Consider the following 25,193-nt stretch of genomic DNA (forward strand, 5'->3'; position numbering starts at 1 on the left):
AGAATTAGAAAACCGGCCTAGGGGTTGGGAAATCTGATCTTGAGTTCCGCAGCCGTAGAACTTTGAGTAAGTCCATCGCTCCTGACCTCTGTCGCCCTTTTTCATAAAATTCTCAACATCCACCTAGGAATGTTGAGAAGAGAACTAAATAACAGACGGAAAAAGGATGTGAAAACTAATAAAAGCTTTATTATTGCAAGATAGGTTGAGAACTGTTGAAAAATTCAGATGAAATTAAACTAAACTAAGCCCCAGCAACACAAGCCAGCTTCATCCTACTAAGCTATTAGCTGGGAAATCTACCTTCTGGTCACAGGATACATATTTAGAAGTAACACCTTTGAAAGTACTTCCCCCAAGACATAATAAATGGTCATAAGGATTAATTTGGGGAACCAGAAAATTGGATCGGATTCTGTGAAAACAGAAGACCTCTAAGCCCTCTACACAAATATTTCTGTTTAATATATGAATCGCAGTGGGGAAGCGTGCCCACATTCTAGAAGAGTAAAGACCAAGAAAATCAGATTCTTACTCTAGAAGAAAAACAAGACAATGGAAGCTATGCTTTATGTTGTGCTGCCTGCTTGAGATTAGACTCGACAACATTCAATGAAGCAAGGAAGTTTCCTTCACTGCCACGGTAGTGCTGTCCAGCTAGCTGTGTGTGTCTCCATCAGGCCCTGGAGACGGACTAGCTTAGTAGTATGAAAATAAGAGATGGTCAATGTATGTGCTTAGCTTTTAGCTACAAGCAGGGTAGAGGCAGAATAAATGTGGCAGGTGTCCAATAGGAAATGAAAACTAGATAGCTCTGTTTCTTTCCTCTTTCCCTTTTTTGAAAGAATGGTGTTACTGTCATACATTTCAGGTTGCTTTTCCAGGAACAAGTTTGACCAAGCAGTGGCATTTTCACAACCTCTGTCAGTGCCCCTGTGATCACGGGCCAGCCCACAAGTGGTAAAAGGAAATGCCATTGGGGCCAAGCTTTATTTTTTCAATGCACTTGCCCCCGACAAGGGTCACCATCTACTAAGCTTGGGACTCTTACAGATGTTAACTTGTGTTGTGGGGGAATTTTTTTGACGAACTTCCAACATGTTTATGAAACAAAAATAAAGGTAAAAAGTACCAAGTACTAATTTTCTGATCAGAAATACACATCAAAACCAGTCCATGAGGGGCGCCTTGGTGGCTCAGTCGTTAAGCGTCTGCCTTCGGCTCAGGTCATGATCCCAGGGTCCTGGGATCGAGCCCCACATCGGGCTCCCTGCTCTGTGGGAAGCCTGCTTCTCCCTCCCCCACTCCCCCTGCTTATGTTCCCTCACTTGCTGTGTCTCTCTCTGTCAAAAAAAAAAAAAAAAACAGTCCATGAATTTTCTTATTATAGCCATGAGCGGAGATTTGCTGCCCAGCTGGGAAATACACAAACAAACCTAGTATTAGAGCCCATCCATCTGGGTTGATCTGACATCCAAGGATCCAGCTACAACAAGTGCTGCCTTCAAGGGCACATCCTCCCAAACGTCGAGTGACCCAAGCCATATACCTCATATGCCCTAGTGCCTCTTAAAAGGAGGTTTGTCTTGATGTTGAGGACCAAAAATGAAAGAGCTGCAAAGTACCTGGGATCTAGAGTATGTTATATGCAGCGCTTCAGAAAACTGAAAACAGCTGAAGTTCCTAAATGCTAAAAACCAGTGGGTTCCTAGGATAGTCTGTAACGTGTCAAGATACCTGTGCCTGAAGAAAACTCCATCCTACCTGAGAAAATCTTTGGTAATTACCTGAAGAATCACTTACTCTGGTTTCCATTCTCACAGATTATTGTTTAAATTTTATTAGAGGTACTTTGTAACTAGCTCAATTTACTTTGAAAGCTTTGGAGCTTCTCTTCCCCAGTCCCCACTATTTCTTCTGTGCCATTGCAGAGAAGTGGCCGTGTTATAAACACACGGCCCTGCTCCGTATATGCAGCTGCCTGAGAAAATACTCAGCTTATCTATATTTAATGTGTCTTTCCTACTACTGAGCCTTCAGGGGGCAATCGCCCCCACCACATCTAATAAGCATGATGGATTATATATAATTTAGCTAATGCCAACCTGTAACTAATTATAGCAGCATCCTCAAATCAGGCTAGAGTTACAGCCTTGTCAAAGACCCTTTATAAACAGGCTGTTTCTGGAGATTTACACAGCAAGTATGGGTGAATACATTGGAAATACGAGAAGACGGTATAATGACTAAGCTGTCAACACTAGGAGGGAGCTTTGAGTCCTAAGTACTGAGGGAGGGAAGACCAGACACCCCTGGACAAATGACAAAGAATGAATATTACAGATTCTAGAGGGGCCAACTGGCTAGTAACTCATGGGATATTAGGGGTCAAACTAGGGGTGCCTGGTAGCCAGCAGGGTGCCCACAGCTCAAGAAAAGACTCACAGTAACCTGGACAAGCTGCTATCTCTCCCTTCCAAGTGTGCCCTGAGCAAGATACCCTCTCTGGGGGTGCCTGGGTGGCTCGGTCGGTTGAGTGGCCGACTCTTGGTTTCGGCCCAAGTCAGGATCTCAGGGTCCTAGGGTTGAGCCCCTTGTTGGGCTCCATGCTGAGCAGGGGTCTGCTTGTGGATTCTCGCTCGTCCTCTGCCTTTGTCCCTCCTCCCACTTGTGTGCACGCATGCGCTCACACGCTCTCTCTCTCGTTCTCTTAAATAAATAAATCTTTAAAAAAAAAAAAAGATACCTTCTTTGGACCTTAGGTCCCCCAGCAGTAAGATGGAGGTAGCATCAGAGCTGGCTGGAGAGAACATGGACTCAGCAGTAAGGCAAGTTTGGTTTCTAAACCCGGGGATGGGGGCTCTATGAAAAGAGTAAGTTACTTAGGCTTTCTAAATTTTGGCTTCCTCATCAGGCAAACAGAAAAAAATGACGACTCCCTTGCACAATGGTGGGGATTCAGTGATCATGTCTGTGAAGCCCTGGCACAGTGGGAACACATATTGGGAACTCAGTAAGTGATAACGGTTATTGGACCCAAGAGTGATATTCCATCCGTTTTGATGATGAGAATGAAACATGAGACTTCATACAGAAACAATGTAAAGTGCTAAAGCATTATAATATGAAGTTCATGGAGCTTCTTTAGAACCCCACAATAACCTGGACAACATACACATTGTTATACCATTGTTTCCACTGATGATGGAAAAACAGGCAAAATAACTATGTGGGATGCTCCCTAAAGGCCCTCCCTTTGGCCCCTACTGGATAAGAGGATATAAATATCAATCCCCTGTGCTGGAGTTAAAGGCTAGGATGAATATTGTATATACCTCCATCAAAAGGGTACCCCGAATTCAAAGCCCTCCACAATCCCACCGTTCTTTTTTTTTTTTAAAGATTTTATTTATTTATTTATTTGACAGAGAGAGACACAGTGAGAGAGAGAGGGAACACAAGCAGGGGGAGTGGGAGAGGGAGAAGCAGGCTCCCCACTGAGCAAGGAGCCCGACGTGGGACTGGATCCCACGACCCTGGGATCATGACCTGAGCCAAAGGCAGACGCTTAACTGACTGAGCCACCCAGGTGCCCCCAAAATCCCACCTTCAAGCCTCATCTCCCACGCCCTTCTTCACACACTATGTTCCAACGCCCTGCAGGGTAGCTCGCCGTGCCCTGAAAGTACCATGCAGCTTCATACCTCCAGGCCTTGGCTATCCTACTTGGTCAGGCTAGAGGGTCCCTCTTCACTCCTACCTCCTGATACTATTTTCCCCCTGGTTAAAACTTCCTAGTCTTTGGCATCCCTGACTCCTCTTAGAGAGGGATCAGCTCCAAGATACGCTTCTTCAGGTGATCCTCAACTAACACAAGGCAGTCTTTTAAAATAACCATCTTTTACTCTAGGAGCCTTCTGTTTCCACCTCTGTTTCCTCTGGCAAGCTGTAAAATCTAAACACTTTTATATGTTTTCCACATTTTAAACTCCACTTTGTAAACTACGGCTCAAGGAAGATGATTATCAGTATTAGCACAATCATATCAACAAGTACCAAAAATAGGCTAAGCCTCACCCAAACCCCCAGATATGTTATGACACTGAAGTCCTGAATCATTACAGCTGTGACAGTGGAGAAAATCTGCTTGGTCCCAGTGTCATCTGTCAAAACAAGCCTATTCCCTTAAGGCATGGCCCATCTGCTACCTCCTCCATGACATCTCCCACTGTGCCCATTTCACAACTTCTTCCTTGGGCTCTCAGAGCATTCTGCAAGCACGTCTGCATCCCTTCATTGACTAACCCAACCTGTCAGGTGCATTTAGCCTATGTAAGAGGTTGGAGGGGGGAGGGACTGATAGACTAAAGTTTCAAGTCCTCCCTAACGGATCTGTAGAGCTTGCTGCAAATACCAACCACGGGATCAACAAAGTGGTGAAGACAAGACTTCCAAGTCCCACAGTGAGAATGTCAGCTCTGTTCCCTAGCAGACTGCCACTCTTAGCCTCAATCTCCTCTCCTATAGAATGGGAGTGAGTCTCCATCACTGAATTGTGAAAATAAAACAAAATTAGATGAGAAGCATCAAGCACTTAGCCCAGTACATGCCCGGCATGTGGTAAGTGCCCCATAAACAGGAGCTATTTTTTTATGGTATAATTATGATCATCACTACAGTCTAAAGAGGTGTGTGTCACAGAGCAATGTACAAAGAGCAAAGGAAACAAGAATTCATTCTGCTTTGTTTGCACACCTTGCCTCTCTGGAGCTTAGTAAATGTTTGTTGATTCAAATATGGGGGATGGTGCAGGCTTTGAGAACTCAGAGAAGGCACGGCCGTGAGAGAGGAGGACAGCCAAGGGGCCGGTAGGTCAATGTTCAAAGACATCCCAAGATCCAGGAAAACAGGGAACATGCAGGTATGGCCTGGAATAGCAATGAGGCCACTACCAGCCATTAGGAAAGTTTCCAAATGGTCTGAGGTGACTCCAAATGCTAGTCAGGAGCTGGGATGGCCACAGAAGCACCAACGGAGGAGAATGTTAAAAATACGAGTTTGGGGAACAAGGAATCAACAGACTGGGGTGGTGCTTGAGACTATGTATTTTCAACAAGCAACCAAGGTGTTTTTAACGTGCAATCAGATTGTACCCAGAAACAGAAGGCAGAGTGAGCCCTCAGCATGGCTGTTCTGGTCTGGCCTTTAGCCCTCTATGCAAAATCTCTCTTGTGACTGGGGCCTCTCCTTTTAGCCAAGGCTCCATGAAGGGTGGGGTGTGAAAGGTCATCAGATGGTTCAAACCTATGTGCTCAGGAATAAAGATGAGCTTCCTAACAGCAATACTTCCCAGGGCCAAGAATCTTCATGAGGGAAGTAATTATTACTCTTCTAGATCATTTTCTGAGCTAACAACAATAGCAACAGCAGTACTAGTTAGTAAGTGCTAGCAATGTGCCAGGCACTGCACTAATCTATACACGTTACCTAATTTAATCCCCACAACACACTGCAAGATAGACACTGCCCTCATTAAAGATAAGAACACCAAGGTTCAGGGGCACCTGGGTGGCTCAGTCAGTTAAGCGTCTGCCTTCGGCTCAGGTCATGATCCCAGGGTCCTGGGATCGAGTCCTGCATCAGGTTCTTCGATCAGTGGGAAGCCTGCTTCTCCTTCTCCCTCTGCCTGCCGCTCCCCCTGCTTGTGCGCTCTCTCTTTCTTTCCGACAAATAAATAAATAAAACCTTTAATAAAAAAAAAAAAGAACACCAGGGTTTAGAGAAGATAACTCATGTGTTCAAGGTCACACAGCTAGTCAGGGACAGAGTCAAACAGGCAGCTGGTTATTTCATCATGAAGTTATGCTGTTTGGCCAACTGACAATTCTACCTGCCAGTCCCCGGCTATACCTTTCCTGCAGACCTGGCTCAAAAGCCTCAACCTGAAGTCATTTTATTTCCTCTAAAATTCCCAAAGCACTAAACACAGAGCTCTATTTCTAGTGCTGTTCAATCAATAACTAGTGAATACATAAAGGTATGTTTCTGTCATACCTTTTCCTGAAGAGCACAAAACACACGTTTACTCTCATTGGTTCTAGTGCCTGCTTTAAAGAACGAAACAAAACATTTTTATTGGAATAAGACGTAAGGGGTTGTGTAAAACATTTAAAATGACATTATTTACAAGGTCCCATTCTTTCCTCTAAGTGTTGCATGCTTTTTGTTGCTTTTCCTATTCAAATAGAAGCCTTTCATTTATATACAACCCTTTCAAAGAAATCTGGTTATATAAAAATGTAACTAAAAAAGGCAAGTCTTTTCTGTTGCTCAGTACTCTTTATTTCCTATTGTTTTTCTTTACGTTTCCTTTCAATGAGGTTTCATGTCTCTTTCCTACATAGCCCCACATGGATCTGGCAATCCGTTCACAGCATGCCTGAATCTACATTCACTACCTGCACTATTTCTGCAGGTTCATCTTTGGACCATTGGGAAGAACACAGCCAATCTCTGGCACCGCCATCCATGTCTCTGGGGCAAAAAACCCAAATGAACAAACAAAAAAAAAGCAGAAACAGGCCCATAAATAGAGGGAACTAACTGATGGCTGCCAGAGGTAAGGGGGTAGGGGTACAGACAAAAATGGGTGAAGGGGAGTGGGAGGTACAGGCTTCCGATTATGAAATGAATAAATCATGGCAATAAAAGGTACAGCGTGGGGAATATAGTCAATGATACTGCAACAGCATTATACCTTAGCTACATTTGTGGAGAGCAGAGGATGCAGAGTTGTCCAATCACTCTGTTGTACCTGAAACTAATGTAACATTGTGTGGCAACTATACTTCGATAAACAAGTAAGACAGGAAATTTAAATAAAAGAAATGGAAAAAGGCATGCTCTGCTAACAGTATCCAAAAGAAAGCTGGATGCCTATAATAACATCAGACAAAGCAGGCTTAAAAGCAATAAGTATTATTAAATAAAACAGGAATATTTCATAACAGCAAAAGGACTCATTCAACAAGAAGACAAAGCAATCCTATCTGTGTATACATCAGTAACATAACTCTAAAATATATATATAATATGCGGTTATTATTTTTTTAAATGTTGGACCTATAATGTTTTCTCTCCCTTTATTCTTCATCGGTTATCTGTGTCTTCTCTCTGTTCATCTTGGTAGAGTTTTCTCAATTATAGTAATCTTTCCAAAGAACCAACTTTTGGCTTTCTTAATTGTTAATTGTTTTCTATTTCATTGATTTTTGCTCCTATTTGTATATTTTCTTTGTTCTACATTTCTGGGGTGTTAGGCTTATTAGGATTCCACTCCCCAAAGCAAAAATTGATAGAAATCAACAATTCCATAATCAAAGTTGAAGACTGTTTATGCCCCTTTCTCAGTAACTGACAGAACAAGCAGACAAAATAATTAGTAATACAGACAATTTTTTCAAACTCTATCTACTTGACCTAAATAGCCTATAGAGAATAAACACTTAACAACTTCAAAATACATACATTTTTTGCAATTTCATATAGAATATTTACCAAAATAGACCAGAAACTGAACCATAAAGGAAGTCTCAACAAAATTCAAGCACTGAAATCATATAGTATACTTTCTTACCATTAAGAAATTAACCTAGAAATCAATAATAAAATGGTAAGTAGGAAATTATCAAAAGTTTAGAAATTAAGCAACACACTTTTAAAAAGAAGAAATCATAGTGGAAACAAAGTGTTTTGAACTGAAATAATGAGATTATGACGTATCAAAGCTTCTAGGATGCTCTTAAAAAGTCTTTAGAGAGAGAGGCGCCTGGGTGGCTCAGTCATTAAGCATCTGCCTTCAGCTCAGGTCATGGTCCCAGGGTCCTGGGATCGAGCCCCACATCGGGATCCCTGCTCAGCGGGGAGCCTGCTTTTCCCTCTCCCACTCCCCCTGCTTGTGTTCCTGCTCTCGCTGTGTCTCTCTCTGTCAAATAGATAAAATCTTTAAAAAAAAAAAGTCTTTAGAGAGTAAAATAGCTTTAAATTCACGTTAAATCTTTGAACAATAAAAAAATCCCATCCCAATAAGCCAGGGAGGGTGGATCCTAGTAAACTTAACACCCCAGGAAAGTAGAACAAAGAAAATATACAAATAGGAGCAAAAATCAATGAAACAGAAAACAGACCATTAACAATTAACAAAACTAAAAGTTGGTTCTTTGAAAAGATTACTATAATTGAGAAAACTCTACCAAAATGAACAGGGAGAAGACACAAATGACCAATGAAGAATAACGGGAGAGAAAACATTATAGGTCAACATTTAAAAAAAAAAACAAAACACATACTAGGTATAACTTTTTGCCAATACATTTGACACACTACATGAAATGGCCAAATCTTTTAACAATGCAAAACTGACACAAGGAAAAAAAAAAGGAATACCTGAATGGTCCTATATTCCTATATATCTGAATTGTCCCATCTTACACAAATTTTTTCAGAGGATAGCGGAAGAAGATACACTTCCCTGTGTATACCTAACAAGGATATCATGAAAAAAAATTATTAAAGGCCAACACCTCTCATGAATATAAATGCAAAATTCCTAAATAAAATATTACAAAATCATTTACAGTTATGTAAAAAAGTACAAGACATCATGACCAACTAGGGTTTATTCCAGGAATTGAGGGTTAATTCAATATTCAAAAGTCAATCAACAGGACACCAGGGTGGTTCAGTCAGTTAAGCATCTGCCTTCAGCTCAAATCATGATCCCAAGGAACAAGCCCGCAATCCAGCTCCCTGCTCAGCAGGGAGCCTGCTTCTCCCTCTCCTTCTGCCGCTCCCCCTGCTTGTGCTTTCTATCAAATAAATAAATGAATGAATAAAATCTTTTTTTAAAAAGTCAATCAATATAATTCACCACATTCATAAATTAAAGGAGGAAAAAACATTTTATCTCAATAAATGCAGAAAAAAAATTTGGTAGAATTCAAAACCTGTTAATGGTGAAAATTCTCAGAAAACCAGGAATATAAGAGACCTTCCTTAATCTAACAGAAGAGTATTTACAAACAACGAAAGTCAACAATATACTTAATGCTGAAACACTGAACATATTCCCCCTGAAATTAGAAATAAGAGAAGGATGTCTATTATATCCACTTCTTTTCAACATTATATTGTAGATCCTAGACAGGACTAAGTCAAGAAAAAGAAATAAAGGTATAGATTTTTTGCAGAGAAAAAAAGTAAAATAGTTTTTATTCACAAAGACATAATTGTGCACGTAAAAAATTCTAAGTAGCCTACAAAATCTTCAAATTAATAAGCAAATTTGGTAACTGCTGCAAAATCAATAAACAAAAAACACTTCATACCAGCAAAAAACAATTAGGAAATGAAGCTATTTACAGAGTGCCAAAAATACCAGATGTCTAGGAATAAGTTTAACAGCAAGAACAAAAAAGAATGGCAGCAAATATTGCTAAGAATATTTTGTTAATATAGTGCCAATTAAAGAAGACCTAAATAAATGGATATTCTATGGCCAATATTTGGAAAACTCAATATTAAGACTTCCATTCTCAAAAAAAAAAAGACTTCCATTCTCTCCAAATTGTTTTTTTCTTAAGATTTCATTTATTTATTTCTTTGAGAGAGAGAGAGAGCATGCATGCAAGTAGAAGGGGCAGAAGGGGAGAATCTCCAAGCAGACGTCCACTGAGCGCAGAGCCCGACTTGGACCTCCATCTTGACCCATGAGATCAGGACCTAAGCCAAAACCAAGAGTCAGACACTTAACCGACTGAGCCACCAAGGCTCCCCTCTCCAAATTGGTTTTTAGATTTAATGTAATTCCAACCAAAATCCCAACAGGTTTTTTGGGTTTGGGTGGAAATTGGCAAGCCAGCTCTAGAATTTATATGGATATACAAAGGATCTAAAATAGACATGGCAGTCTTGAAACAAAAGAACACAGGTAACTAATTCTAATACTTACTATCGTGCTATGCTAATTAACACAGTGCGGCATTGGCATCAGAATAGACAAACCAATGGGACATAATAAAAGAGTCCAACAATAAGCCCCCACATGCACAGTCACTTGATTTTTGAGCAAGGCTCAGAGCAGGGGTGGAGGTAGCAGCCAGACTTGAATGGGTTAGGGAACAAAGGACCTGCCTTGGAGGGCTGTGCCTGGAGAAACACGGTAGACATCCAAGTGTACTTAGGGTGGGTCTACATGGTGATGGGAGTTCTCCACCGACGGTGAGACACTAGAGCACAGCCCAGAGGAGCCAGAGACCTGGGTCCAATCAGGGTTCGGGGTAGGGGCTTGGCCAGGCATTAAGATTGAGGGCCAGAGGAATAGGAGATCTGGGGCAAGGAGGTAGGATTGCTTCAGTGCAGGGGGAGAGGGAACAGCCTGAGTGCTGTGGGTTCAAGGGAACTAAAGGAGGGGAGACCTGGGACATTTTCCTCTCATTCTCACCACTGCTGCCTGTATACACCTTCAAAATCAAAGTCAGAACACGGCACACATCTAATGAAACCCTTAATGGGCTCTTTTTGACCACACGATAAAATGTAAACTCCTTGGCAAGACTCCGGGATTCTATCACTGGATCTTGCCTCCCTCTCTCACCACGCCTCCCTCCCCAAACGCTGACTCTGCTTTGGACACAGTGAATGCCTTGCTCGGCCCTAAGAGCAAACTCCTCTACATAGGCTCTCTCCTCTTCCAAGAACACCCTTCTTACTCCTCACCAAACTAACTCCCATCATCTTCTCCAGGAAGCCTTCCTGGATTCTCTCACTAAGCTAAGTACTCCCCATTGTCAGCCATAACACCCTGAGCTAAGCCCCAGTACAGCACGTCTCACATTCTCTGCCAGTGTCAGTTACCTGCGGCCCCCACCGGACTGCAAGCTCTGAAGAGCTGTATTCCCATCCCCTAGCACCCTAGTCAGTAAGATCTCTTTAAAGAAGGAACAACCTTAAAGAGGTACCAACAAAAGTTGGGGGAGATTTAAAAGAGAAGCGGGACTCGGGTTGGCTAGGAGCCTGGGAGAGAATGGACAGTAGGGAAGCAATGAAAAACAAGGCAGAGTGGCTGAGTCTAGTTTTCTCCAAGGACATCCACGGTCCTTTACACGCTATGAGCACAAGTTTGGAAGAAGAAGAATTTTAAAAATAAATAAAAATGTGGAATATAAGGAATAAAGCAGAGGCCCACAGGGGAAGGGAGGGAAAACTGAATGGGAAGAAATCAGAGAGGGAGACAAACCATGAGAGACTCTGGACTCCGGGAACCAAACTGAGGGCTACAGAAGGGAGTGGGGTGGGGGATGGGGTAACCGGGTGACGGGTATTAAGGAGGGCGCGTGTGGTGAGGAGCACTGGGTGTTATACGCAACTAGTGAATAATGAACCGTTGAACACTACAACAAAAACTAATGATGTACTATATGTTGGCTAACTGAACATAATGAAAATTAATTAATTAATTAATTAATTAATTAATTAAAATACATGGGAAAGGTTTTGGCTGGATTCCCCTGGTAGGTAAGATGCGGGAGACAACAGCATTGTTAGAATGGGGACAGTGGCAACATTGGGAACATCACTGCGGTCAGCCCTCGGCCTCTGGCCTCCGTGGCAGGCTTTTCTCCTCAAAGGAGAAACACGCCCATCAGCAGCACTTCCTGCCCCTAACGAGACACGGGGATGAAAACTCTAGTGTGTTGTCTGTCTGCTTGTGTCCTCTTTTGTTTGCCAAAATCGGATGTAGAAATAGCACCAAAATAAAAGAAACGCCAAGGAAAGGAGTCTGAAATGTGAGGAAAGTATCATGCACGTTATTCTTGCTGTCCATCATAGTATCAGACTAACAACTTGTGCTAATGGTTGTCAGTTTTTATCCAGGAGACAACACAGGCTGCAAGCCAGTGTCTCAGCTCCTGTCCACGCTCCATGTCCAACAGACCCACAGGAGGAGGAAATCCCAGACAAGGCCTGCACTGATCAGGCTTGAAAACCAGTGGCTTTCAGTAGTTTTTTTTAATTGCTATTACTGAATAGATAACCAATTATGGTACATCCACTCAACAGAATATTGCTGAGCAATGAAAAGAAATGAGCTATCAAGCCACGAAAAGACGTGGAGGAACCTTAAATACATATCACTAAGTGAAAGCAGCCACTCTGGAAAGGCTACATACTGTATGATTCCAACTATATGACATCCTAGGAAAGGCAAAATTATGAGGACAGTAAAAAGATCAGTGGTTGCCAGGGGTTGGGGAGGAGGGCGGGATGAACAGCTAGGGAGTGCAGAGATGTTTAGAGCAGTGGAACATTATGCATGACACATAATGATGGAGCTCTGTCATTAACTATTTGCCAAAACCCTTAGGATGTATTCTACAGAGTAAACCCTAACGTTAACAATGAACTTAAACTAGTAAGTATCTATCAATAGTGGCTGTAATCAATGTACCACACTAATGCAAGATGGCAGTGATAGGGAAACTGTGGTCTCTGCGCTTTTTGTTCCATTTTTCTATGAACCTAAAATTGCTCTGAAAAAGTCTTAATGTTAATTGCTACTACAAGCCATGGATATGGCCTCTAGGGAAGCAAATTCCAGGCTACCGCGTGACTTTCAGCTGACAGCAGAGGAGTCACCTGCGTGAAAATTAAACTGGTGTCCATCCACCTAATTCAAAACCACAGATTAGGACTGACGACCACAAATTAACAGGACGAGCGACCCACAGGGGTCCAATTTGCTTTCGGCATCAGGGAAAGCCTGGAAGAGCCAGGAACAGTGAATCTAGGAGAACCTAGAGGGGAGCCCATCTGCCAAGGAGAGAGAAGCAGAGGGGCGACCTGCCATTGGAGTCACTTCTGACCTTCACCCTCACCGTCCAGCCCTGCACCCCTGGACCAGCGCCCTTCGCGGAGGCTTGTCCACACCGGCCACTCAAACTTCTCACCTGTCAGCTGTGTGCAGAGGGGAGTGGAAGTGACCGTGCCAGGGAACGATTCGAAAAGGGGGACTCAGGGATGAAAATGCACAGCTTGGTTCACTCTGGCTCCAGATTCTGTGATGAGGCAGCATGACCTGCCTGGGGAAAAGTGCTCAGGTCCAGAAGTCAGAAGCCTGAAGCTCAGCTTCACTGCCTGGACAGCGGGGCTCTTTCACCTCAGCTGCAATGCTGGGATAACAGTTGCCCAGGGGCCTCAAGGTTAGAGCTGGGATGGACCCATCTTGCAGGTGAGGCAAACAGAGTCCTGGGAGATGAAACACTTGCACAAGTTTGCACAGCTGGGTGGCAGGGGACTTGCCACAGAAGAATCAGAACAAAGATAACCTGTGTGAAATGTTGAGGATAGTTAAACACCCTCGCTAAAGGGAAGCTGTTGTCAAAACTATCCATCTTTCCACTCCTTGTTCCTGTTCTGCTCTACAGGGAGCATCTCCTGTGAGAGTGGGCTCTTGGCAAGGGCCAGCTCTGTCAACACCACCAGCTGCTGTCGCAGGTTACAGAGCCAGGGATGTTAGGAAGCTCTTGGCCCCAAAACTGTGACCTGGGAGGGAGCCTAATTGGCTCCATTCGCCCCTGGGCACTTCCACACTCCAATGGCGGGAGGCAACAAGGCTTCCTGGGGAAAGGGAATATGTTTTGTGAATAATAATTCCATCTTTAATCCATGAAGCTCACCAGGCCAGTAATCTGCTAAGCACTTGAGAAAAACTCATCTGGCTTTTACTTCAGTAGACCCATGGCAAGCTTCAGTTCACCCAGTTGCCAGACCTTTTGTCCTCTCACCAGCTTAACTAATGTGCAAACATATTCCCAAACAGCCTCCAAAACAGATTATGACCAACAGACTGGAGAATGACGCAAATGTAGGCCATCTACATAAGTGAAACAAGTTGAGTCCAAAGGGCTCGTTTGTGTGACTTAAATCACAGAGGTGGGCGACATCCACAGGACTGAATTCACAATTGCTGGCATTAGCAATTTAACCCAGTTCTTTCTTGACCCAAGCCTTGGGTGGATCTAGTCCTTTCACTTCAAGAGCCCCCACCCGACACCCACGCCCCAGCCCCCCCGACACACACACAGATGGCAAAGCCACCACCGCACATTCCTCTCTTCTTTGGTGGTCCCACTGGGACACAATTCCATTGGCATAATTAGGAGGACACCAGAGAGGATTCAGTTCCATGTATTTTTTATGAAAAATGAGTCAAAAATTTTTTTCCTCCCCACACTCTCCCAAAGAAAGGGACTAGAGCAGAGGGAGTTGCAATCTTAGATTAGCAACTCCACAACAGAGCATGGGCAAGAAAACAGCAGGCAGTGGATGGGAAACCATTAACTGGAATCTTCCCACCCAGCCATACCCAGGTTCGACAGCTGGGGCACCCTTCGTGGCTTCCCCAACCTCCTCTAAGCCCCACCAACCTTCCACTTCCACTAATATAATGGTGCCTTTCAACAAAAGACCTATGCCTGGAAAACCACGCTGGGTCTGTCCCTCCACGAGCATCCTCAACTGCCTATCTCATTACCAACACGGCTGCTCTGGGGGAAATGCAGAGGCCCACCTCCTTGTACACAGTGCCCAACGTCCCCACCACTACCAGGCCAAGAGCTGGGCCACAGACTTTGGAAGATTCTTGGTCCGTTTTGACTCAACTGTGTCCATCAGCGTCTTGTCCCTATTTTATCCACTCCGTCCCATGAAGAATAGAGAGGAGTCAAAAGGGGACTCATTATCGCCGTAGCCATATGATTTGCTGTGTCATCTCAAGTGAGTCACATTCCCCCTGCATCTGTTCCCTTATTTGTGAGCTAAGAGAGTTGAACTGGATGACCTTCATGGTCCTCCTGGGCTCTGAACCCTCATCCCATTCCACCTCCTTCCTATCCCCCTGCAGGGAGGAGCTCAAAGTGCTAGGCTTCTGGTTTTTATCATCAGCTCCTGGAGGTAAGACGAATGCAGATGAGATTTTAGAACTCACCACACTCACTTTGCAGCTAGCAGGGAACTCAAACAATCCACTGCCCAAATGCTCAAAGATAGCATGATCCCCAAGGTATAGAGAAGAAAACTGATCCACAGAGGCTAAATGGCATGCACAAAGTCCCAGCTGTCCTATCAGGTGATACCAAAGGGCCAGGAGCCAAATCTTCAGTTCCCTGGTGCTGACTCCCCCACATCACAACAAATGTTATGAAAAGGCACTGTTTCGGGTGTTAGCCAAAGCTTGAAATAGATATTACTAAGCGTAAAATCAAGTCTTCATGGAAGCAAATCATAACAACAGCCCCTTAATACTCATATTATTATTTATGACCAAGAGATGGTAATGAGAACTTTGACGCTGAACCCTTTCCAACTAGAAAGCTACGGATAACTGGCATTTTTCCTATCCGCCAACCTATTTCATGACTGTGGAAATCAGAAACCACATCACGGGTACTCACAATTGATGGCAAAGGACTTCCAACGTGATACACACAGTGCTTGAGGGGAGGCTCTCTGCTTTGCTAACCGACAAGGTAATCTTGACACATTTACAAATGTGTTTATGACTCTGCCCATGTTTAACAAGAACCTGTGAAAGCCGGAGCACTGCTCTCTTTACCTGAAAATTTTCAGTGCTATTGCTCTAAATAGCAAATGGTTTATTTTAAAAACTTGAGAGGTTTTTTTTTAAAGTTAAATTGCATTTCCCATATGTGTATAAGAAGCTCTTTTAGGTTGAAATAATTCCGTTGCATTATCTAAGCCAAAATGATCATATTTTCCTCACCAACTAACATAAATTCTTCTAGAAATGGGCTCACAGAGTAAAATATTCCCAGTGTGTCTTCAAATTCACACTAAAGAATCCCAACATTCACTTTAGGGATGTTTTGTTCTTGTAAATGATCAGTTTCACTCATTTAATCCCCTTACAAAATCCACACAAGCCACCCGGAGCATTATTCCCTGGGATTTCCAAGTATATTAAAACATAGCACACAGATAAAAGCAGGGGTTGTTCTGAGTTTAGAGCATCTGAACGTCAGCTCCTCTTCTCTGGAGAGGGAAGTGCTAGGTAGCTGGGTTCCCATCAAGGAAGGGGCTGGAGTCCTCCCCCCACTCTGATACTGATCGGAAGGCCAGGAGGCATCATTATGTCCCCAGCAAGTTGGAGACACTGGCCAGGCCTTGTCTTGCCAGGGAGCTGGGTGTTCCTTGCAATTATCTCAAGGCTAGTCCCACCACCCCTCTAGCCCTGAGAGTGAATCTTGCCTCAACTCAGCTTCCAGATGGCTTCCTGAATTACCCACCCAGTTAACACCCCAGCCAGACTGAGACTTCTGGGACCCTCTGTAATCCAAGGCAGTGAAGGCCCACTGCTCTATAAGGCTGAAGATTTACCAGACGAACTACCTTATCTTCATCCATTTGGAGGATCAATGAGGCAGGAGGAAAAAGAAAGAACAACTCCCATAGAACACTGAAGCTGGATAAGAATCTGACATTTTCCTTTGCGATGACTTGATGTCCTCGCTTCTTCAAAGGAAAAAATCACCTGAACCAGGCCAGTGGTCCCTTCCTTATGCAACCTGTCGCAGGCACCCGTTCTTTCACTGACTGCTTGAGCATGTCCTAATTCCAACACACTCACAGAGCATTTGTCTCCTTTTCATTCCTTCCACTGCCTGCAGGACTAACCATCCAAAGCAGCGTCATCCAGCAACAGTACTACCCCTCCTAGTCACAGGGCCAGATCTGTCCATAGTCTGACTACCTCAGCTAATTTACACAAGGGAGAGTATGGACGACTGAATGCCATTGGTCACCACCAAAACTCATTTTAGCACAGAAACAACTTCTTTTTCCAACATTTACCAAAAAAAAAAAAAAAAAAAATAGCAAGCAAACTTGGGGGGGAAATAGCATCCTTGTTGCCAGGAGTTAATTAGTTATGAAACAGCCAAAAGTCAGCAGCAGGTGACAGAAAAATCCCCATAATTAGAATAATCAATAGGTAGACATACAGCAATTGCATACCAAGTGGAAGTTTCACCAGCACAGTGGCAATGCATGCCTGCGTCTGCAGCCCCACCACCCCAAGCCAGTGGCTTGCACGCCACATGAAATAAAAGGGAAGCCTCTGGTCTCTTCCACACCCATTCACAGACATGCAGGGCCTCCAATCCTCCAAAGGACAAAAACAGCAGGCGAGAGTATCTATCAAGCATGCTCCCTCTGTTCCAAACATCAGCCATGCCAGTTCCCACCCACATAATGACTCTTCTGTTGACCACCCACATTTATTCAACTTTCAAGACATGACAACAAGGTCTGAGATTTGAGGCATGTACCTGACTCTCTCTCCCCTCCAGGGGTGGTGGAATCTGATCAGCAAAACCAATCTTCCCTGGATCACCCATAAAGGCACTAACCTCATCCACGTTCTCAAAAGCGTTGATGACATCATATGGCAAACAGGACAGAAGGTCAATCACAAACCACGTCTTCAGGTAGTTCATGCGGATGAGTTTGGGGTCAGAGATCACCTCCCCAGCTGGTCCAACAAAGGTAGTATGAAAATTCAGCACAATGTCCACCAAAAAGATGACATCCACGATGCTATCCACAACCAGCCAGGCCACGTTGTTCTGCCTGGTTTTAAAGGAGACGTTGTAAGGGACCAGGATGGCTGTGTAGAAGGTTAAAATCAAGATGATCCAATCCCACGTGGTCTTAAAAACACAGTAATGTAGGATGATGTGAGGGGGAGTCTTCGGGGCCTCTTGCTTGTACTGGGGAAGGATGTCTGAGCCCAGCTGCAGAACCTGCAGAAAAACACAGTCAAAAGAGAAGTAAGTTAGGATTCCACTGCAAGCATCTAACCAGTCAGCATCTGCCACTGACAAATGCTCATGACACTACAGATGGATCATTAGGAGCAAGAACAGGTACTAGAGGAGGATGGGAGAATGGAAATGAACATTATAATGCAAATAATTATAAGGAAACAATGACAAACTATTATTTGGCTTATTGTGAGCCAAGGATTGTACTAAGTACTTCCCATACACGTATTCTCACTTAATTCTAACTACAACCTTGTACCGTTAGCCAATTATTATTCCGTGTAACAAGGGAAAAACTGAAGCCCCAGAGAATTAAGCAACTTTACTCAACAAATATTTATTCTTCTGTGCCAGGAACTGTTCTAGACACTGGAAGGACAGCAAGGAAGGAAACAACATGATGCCTGCTCTCGTGGAGCTTGGTCTAGTAAACGAATCCAGATAGTTTCAAATTGTGGGAAGAGCTAACTAAGAGGCAAGGGTGGAGAACAGGTGACTGGATAGAATGTGACATGAGGAGCAGGGAAGGGACAGCGTTTGAACTGAAACCTGAATGAATGACAACCAGAAACCAGCCATTCAAACTTGTAAGGGAAATTATCCGAGGCAGAGAGCGTAACTGGCGTAATGACCCCAGGGTGGGACAAGCTTGATGTTCTCAGGCAAGAGAGAAGCCTGGCATGACTGAAGCCCACTGGATGGGGTGGCGGGGGGGGGCAGTAAGGATGTCAGATGTGATCAGAGGAGAAGTGGAAACCAGACCACGCAGGACCTAGTGAGCCATGAGGAGGGGTTGGACTTCATTCTCAGTATGTTCAAGCCTAACTGGAGGGGTTTAACAAAAGAATATTAATCTGGTGCATGTTTTTAAAAGATTACCCTGGCTGTTGTGTAGATAATGAATTGAGGCAAATAATTAAAGGGAAGAAGAGAATCAAGGAACTTATTCTAACAGCCTGGAAAGAGATGAGAGGATGGGGAAAAGTAGTCCAATTTTTTGATATATTTTTGAAGTAAACCAGCTGATGACTTGCTCATGGCCAGAAAGTAAAGCAAAGGGAGCAATGAAAGGGACCCACTACTTTATCCCCAAACCCAGCATGGTGGCTGGCCCAGAGTCGGCACTACATGATGGTTTTTAAGTAGATGACTGAATGTCAAGGTCAGACAGCTAGCAAAAGATGGAACCAGATCCCCAACTAGGTCTAGCTGGATTAGAAATACATGCCGTTCCACACTGATGTTACATTTCCCTAAGGAACAGACTTTTAAGGGCGCCGAAGGATGAAGTCCAGAGAAGCTTGGCTCCAAGAAAGTATCACAGATGGGTTTCACCCTCAGTAGTCAAAAGCAAAAAGCCACACTTTCAGAGGCCAGGCCAAGCTGAATGGGACCCTCACCCCCAACCCTGAGCTGCTCCTCTGGGCCACTTACAGGTTCTTATAAATCTCTGGGTGAAACTTCCTCTTGTGTCCTTGGAACTTATTTTTCCCTCTAGAGGATATAAGGACCCCTTAGTAAATAATCTGAAAATCCCTGTCTCCTCTATGGTTGGCCCCAGGCCTTAAAAGGTGAGTAAAAGAAAGCCAGAAATCCACCGAGGGCCCAATGTGCATCTTTGCATATGAGAACTGTTTCCACCCCTCCCACCCATGCACAGACCTCTCCTAGGCTTGGGTTTTTAATTTCTCTTCCCATGAAAAGAAATTTATACAAGCGTGATTAAAGAAGCTTGGGCCCTGAGATCTCAAGGCAGGAAAACGGACTGACTTAGAAGAATAAAGCCAAGAAAAGTAAACTGAATGGGACTTCCACTTCCAGAAAGATAAAGTAGACATACTTTTCTCTATTCTTCCTCTAAGTACAACTAAATGCCTTGGATATTACATATAGCACAAACTTAAGACTCTGAAAGGTGAAGCAGAAAAAGCAAACTGCCTAGGACTAACACAGTGTTATTTGTCCCTGGGTATTCTTTGTGCCCGAGACATTCCCAGACTTAGAGCTGAAGAAGCCAGGGACCTAGAATGACCCATAGGTGCAGACCAAAAAAGTCCCAACAAAAGCCCACTCTGTAGCAAAGGAACTGGGAAAGGGGCAGCCTCAAAAGACAGAAAACTTTCAGGTAATAACCACTCAACCACAGCTAAGCAGTACAGTAAAAGTCTTAGCCCCATTGCTACCCAGGCCAGCAAAGGCTACTAGGAAGCTAGATTTCCCCCACCTCAAGGCTGCAGTAAAGCACCCAACCTCCTCTTCTTCCTCCTCCTCCCTATAGGGAGTAGTGCTGGAAAAGGCCCAGTGGGGAGCCTGGACTTCCGTGTCCACCCAGCAGTAATGAAGCCACATCTGGCCACAAGGCAGGGAGGGATCAATATAAGCTCAACGGGCCACTGGAACTCTCTCGCTTACCCAGAGATAATAGGAGCGCCCCTCAGGTGTCAGTAGAAGCTGAGTTAAAAACCTGGACTTTGGATGCCTGGGTGGCTCAGATGGTTAAGCATCTGCCTTCGGCTCAGGTCATGATCCCAGGGTCCTGGGATCGAGCCCCACATCGGGCTCCTGGCTCAGCGAGGAGCCTGCTTCTCCCTCTCCCTCTCCCCCTGCTCATGCTCTCTCTCTCTGTGTGTGTATCTCTGCGTCTCAGATGAATAAATAAAATCTTTAAAAAAAGAAACCTGGACTTTTCCCCCAACGTGGAGGAATGAGGGGATGCCTACCCCTTCCTCTACCATACCCAGGTCAAAAGAAGGCACTTAAAACAAAAGGTTTAAAAAAGATCCAGAGTCTCATTACTTAATATCCAAAATGCCCAAGTTTCTACCAAAAATCGCTCATTATACCAAGAAACAGGTAAATCTCAAATGAATGAAAAACAGTTAATAGATACCAACACCAAGATGACAGAGATGTCAGAAATATCTGATGAAGATTTTTAAACAGCAATCCAAAAAATGTTTAAACAGGCAATTATGGATATGCTTGAAACAAAATGGGAAAAAAAAATACAGTCTCAGAAATAGCCAAGAAGTAGAAAGTCTCAGCAAAGGAAGAGAAGATATAAAGATGAACCAAATGTAAATTTTAGAACCAAAAATACAATAGCCAATTTAAGCATTTCAATGGATAGGTTCAACAGCAGAATGGAGGAGACAGAGGAAACAGTAGAAATTACCCAGGCTGAACAACAGAGACAGAAAGGCATCTTACATCACGACCAAAGGGTCAGTTCACCAAGACCTAGAAATCCTGACGTGTATACACCAGAGAGCTCTAAACACACGCGAAGCAAAACCTGATAGAACTGAAGGAGAGGCAGACAAATCCACACGGTCCTCTCTCAACCTCTGCTAGAACAACCTGACAGAAAATTAGCAAGGATGTAGCAGCACTCAACAACATCATCAACCAACAGGATTTAGTCGACATTTATAAAACACTTCCACCCACCAAGAGCAGAATGCTCTATTAGGAGGATGAAGTGACAAACTATGACTTGGAGAAGATATCTGCAAACCACATATCCCACAAAGAAGTAGTATCTAGAATATATAATTCACAATATATAATCTCCAAACTCAATAATTTAAAAAAAACCACACACACACACACACACACAATCCAATCAGAAAATGAGGAAAAGGCATGAAGGGACATTTCACCCAAGAGCATATACAGATGATACATAAGCCCGTGAAAAGATGCACGATATCATTGGTCATTAGGGAAATACACATTAAAATGACAAAGAGATATCACTACACGCCTATCAGAATGGCTACAAGACAAAATAGTGACAACACCAAATGCTCATGACAATGCAGATAAACCAGAGCACTCATATATTGTTAGCAGACATATAAAATGGCACAGCCACCCCAGCAAAGAGTCTTGCAACCAAATATGCAACTACCACCTGACCCAGCAGTTACACTCCTGGGCATTTATCCCAGAAAAATGAAAACTTACATTCACGCAAAAACCTGTACATGAATGTTGACAGAGCTTTATTCATAAGAGCCAAAAACTGGAAATAACCCAGATGTCCTTCAACAGGTAGATGGTTAAACACACTGTGGTACATCCACACCATGGAAAATACTCAGCAATAAAAAGGTACAGACTATTGACACATACAGCCAGCTGGATGAATCTCCAGAGACTGAATCAACAATCCCCAAAGATAATGTACTGCATGCTTCTAATCGTATAAGATCTTTGAGATGACAAAATGGTACAAATAGAGAACAAATCAATGGTTGCCAGGGGCTTAAGGGGAGGGGGGAGTGAGGGCCTGAAGGAAGGGGATGTAGCTATACAAAGGCAACATAAGGTATTCTCGTGATAATGGAATAGTCTGTATCTTGACCAGACCAATGTCAGTATCTTGGTTGGAATATTGTACTATAGTTTTGCAGGAAGCTACCAGCAGGGGAAACTGAATAGAATCCATGGGATCTCTGCATTATTTCTTCCATGTGAACCTATAGTCATCTCAAAATAAGAAGTTTAGTTTTTAAAAGTCAATGCCTGGGTGGCTCAGTCGGTTGAGCGTCTGCCTTCGGCTTGGGTCATGATCCCAGGGTCCTGGGACCGAGCCCTGCTTCAGACTCCCTGCTCGGTGGGGAGTCTGCTTCTCCCTCTCCCACTCCCCCTGCTTGTGCTCTCTCCTCTCCCTCTCACTCTCTGTCAAATGAATAAATAAAATCTTTAAAAAATAAATTAAAATAAAAGTCAATGAATATAGATGAATTATAAGCCTTGTGAGGAAGGGGTCATGGGCATTCAGCTAAGGGAAAGGCATGGGAAAGGGAGGTGAGTTACTTAGGGGTTTATTGTATGTTTGCAAAATACAGTCTGGGTGATAAGACTATTTAGCCAGAACTCAAAAGAATCCACAAGTAAGCAGCCACCTGCTGACCACACACCAAAGTCGCCTGGAGCTCCATGATTCTCGGTAACAAGCCTCAGGACGAAACACCTTTTCAGAGAAAAATGGCTGTTCCTGTGACAGTTTAGTATAATCCATAGTTGTTTCTTTCTTTTTTTTAAAGATTTATTTTTTATTAGAGAGAGAATACAAGCAGGGAGAGTGGCAGGCAGAGGGAGAGAGAGAAGCAGACTCCCTGCTCAGCAGGGAGCCCAATGCGGGGCTCAATCCCAGGACCCCAGGATCATGACCTGAGCCGAAGGCAGATGCTTAACAGTCTGAGCCACCCAGGCACCCTCCATAATTGTTTCTAAGTGGATTCCCATGTCTTCCAGGACACTATTAAGTGCTGCTTGAATTGGGCCTGAGTCAACGGTGTCTTCATACCTCCCCAAAACTGTCAAGTTGACCACAGACTCTCCCCCCACTGACATCCCACATCAGGCGTTCAAAGGAGACTGACAGAGGTGTGAAGCTAGACAGAGAGGGTTGCTGGGGACTTATATTCAGTTTCTTTCTTCCCATCACTGAGATGCAGCCCTTTATACTGAAACCACAGGGTATCTGCATTCTGGGAGTAGACTTGGATGCTAGGACATTTGATCAGAATAAATGTGACAAGGCGCCTGGGTGGCTCAGTCGTTAGGCGTCTGCCTTCGGCTCAGGTCATGATCCCAGCGTCCTGGGATCGAGCCCCGCATCTGGCTCCCTGCTCAGCGGGAAGCCTGCTTCTCCCTCTCCCACTTCCGCTGCTTGTGTTCCTGCTCTCGCTGTGTCTCTCTCTGTCAAATAAATAAATAAAATCTTAAAAAAAAAAAAGAATAAATGTGACACATTGTCTTTCCAAATCTTTATGTTAAAGGCTGCAAATGGGGGCACCTGGGTGGCTCAGTGGGTTAAGCATCTGCCTTTGGCTCAGGTCATGATCTCAGGGTCCTGGAATCAAGCCCCATGTTGGACTTCCCTGCTCAGTGGGGAGTCTGCTTCTCCCTCTCCCTCTGCCCCTCCTTCTTGCTTGTTCCCTCTCTTTCTCTCTAATAAATAAATTTTTAAAAATCTTTTTAAAAAGGGCTACATATGATTCCCAGAAGGCCTAGCTTTTGTAGTTTGACTTGAGATCCTATACATTTCACTCTCATGTTAACTCTTTAGCAATTATCTATAGAAAATGGAAGGCAGAAATATCCATAGAGTTCTTCATTACAGATAATCAATATTCTTAGGGAAAAATCTCTGGTCAAAAGAATATTTTGCATCCAGTTAACTATCTGACTCCAATAGTCTTTTCAGAGCACAGTGACAGATGACTAGTTATGCATGTTGATCACAAAGATTCCTGTGAGACTGACCAACCTTCCTTCTCAGAAGTATGTGTGGGAAAGGATTCAGACCCGGACACCACTCTTAGGAGCTCCATGACTGTCATCCTCAGGAGAAAAAGCTTTCTCAGAGTCATTCAGAATAACATTATCTGGAAAGGGGTCAGTGTCCTTCAAAGGGAGGAAGTCTCTGGGTACAGAGTCAAAAGAGCCGGGATGACAACCTTGTGTCCAGCCATAAGGAGTTTGCCTTATGTGAGATATCCGTTGACACCTCAAAAGCTTTGCAGAGGAACAGCTTCACCAGACATGGAGCCACAATGACCTGGTGTGGTGGTCTCCAGGGCCACAGCGACCAGTCCTCTCCCCCAGCTCTTTTCTGCACTTGTCAGTGTGACATGTGCTTCTAATTCCTTCCACTTGATTAGTCTTGTACAGTGGAAGCTTCCAAAGGTAGAAAGCTGGCAGCCCTTCTAAAATGCACTTCCGAGGGTGAGCTTGTGTCTATCCTATGGGCCCAATCAGACCGGGAGTCCCCCAAATGCAGATACGACTTCACCAAGTATAATGTTGCTAGTTTACCCTCTCCCTGTCCCCCCCGCCCCCCTGCCCACAACGCCTGTCCCAGGCTCTGCCCACAGGAAGTGCTCATTCCAGGCCATTATGGATGACACCAAAGAATGCTCATCTTGAAGACTGACTCTGGAGGGAAAATAGAGGTAGGGCTTTTCCCCGAGATGAAGAATAGGGACGTCAGTCTGACTGTCACATTTCTCTAGCACTTTTACTTCCAAAGCCCTCTACTGTATTTTTGAATCCCCATAATCACCCTGTGGGGGAGTTCTACAGATGGGAAGACAGAGGCTCAGAGAGGCGAAGTGACTCAGCCTGAGTCATACCAGGCCTGAGTAAGCAGAGAGTTGGGAGCACAAGCCAGGCTGCCAGCTCCCAGGCTTCAAGTGTTTCCATGATCTATTTGTACAGCCTGAAATACCGTTCACAGCACAGTGACATACATCATCACATCTCACACAACTTCAGGAG

At 44.0% G+C, this 25,193-nt stretch overlaps 1 protein-coding gene across 2 annotated transcripts in view; it reads right to left on the reverse strand.

The window, feature by feature from the left end:
• Window positions 1–25,193, reverse strand: part of KCNH1 (potassium voltage-gated channel subfamily H member 1) — a 355,728-nt gene that overhangs the window by 261,973 nt on the left and 68,562 nt on the right. The window contains exon 6 of one of the 2 annotated variants that reach the window (XM_028125823.1): window positions 17,487–17,879. In XM_028125823.1, coding sequence (XP_027981624.1) covers window positions 17,487–17,879 — 393 coding nt within the window. Of the gene's footprint in view, window positions 1–17,405; window positions 17,880–25,193 lie in introns of both variants that reach the window. The other variant, XM_028125822.1, reaches the window with a different exon arrangement.

The sequence above is a fragment of the Eumetopias jubatus genome, unplaced genomic scaffold (genome assembly GCF_037043125.1).
Source record: "Eumetopias jubatus isolate StellerSeaLion01/CBP00866 unplaced genomic scaffold, mEumJub1_p1.0 scaffold_12, whole genome shotgun sequence".
Taxonomy (NCBI): Eukaryota; Metazoa; Chordata; class Mammalia; order Carnivora; family Otariidae; genus Eumetopias; species Eumetopias jubatus.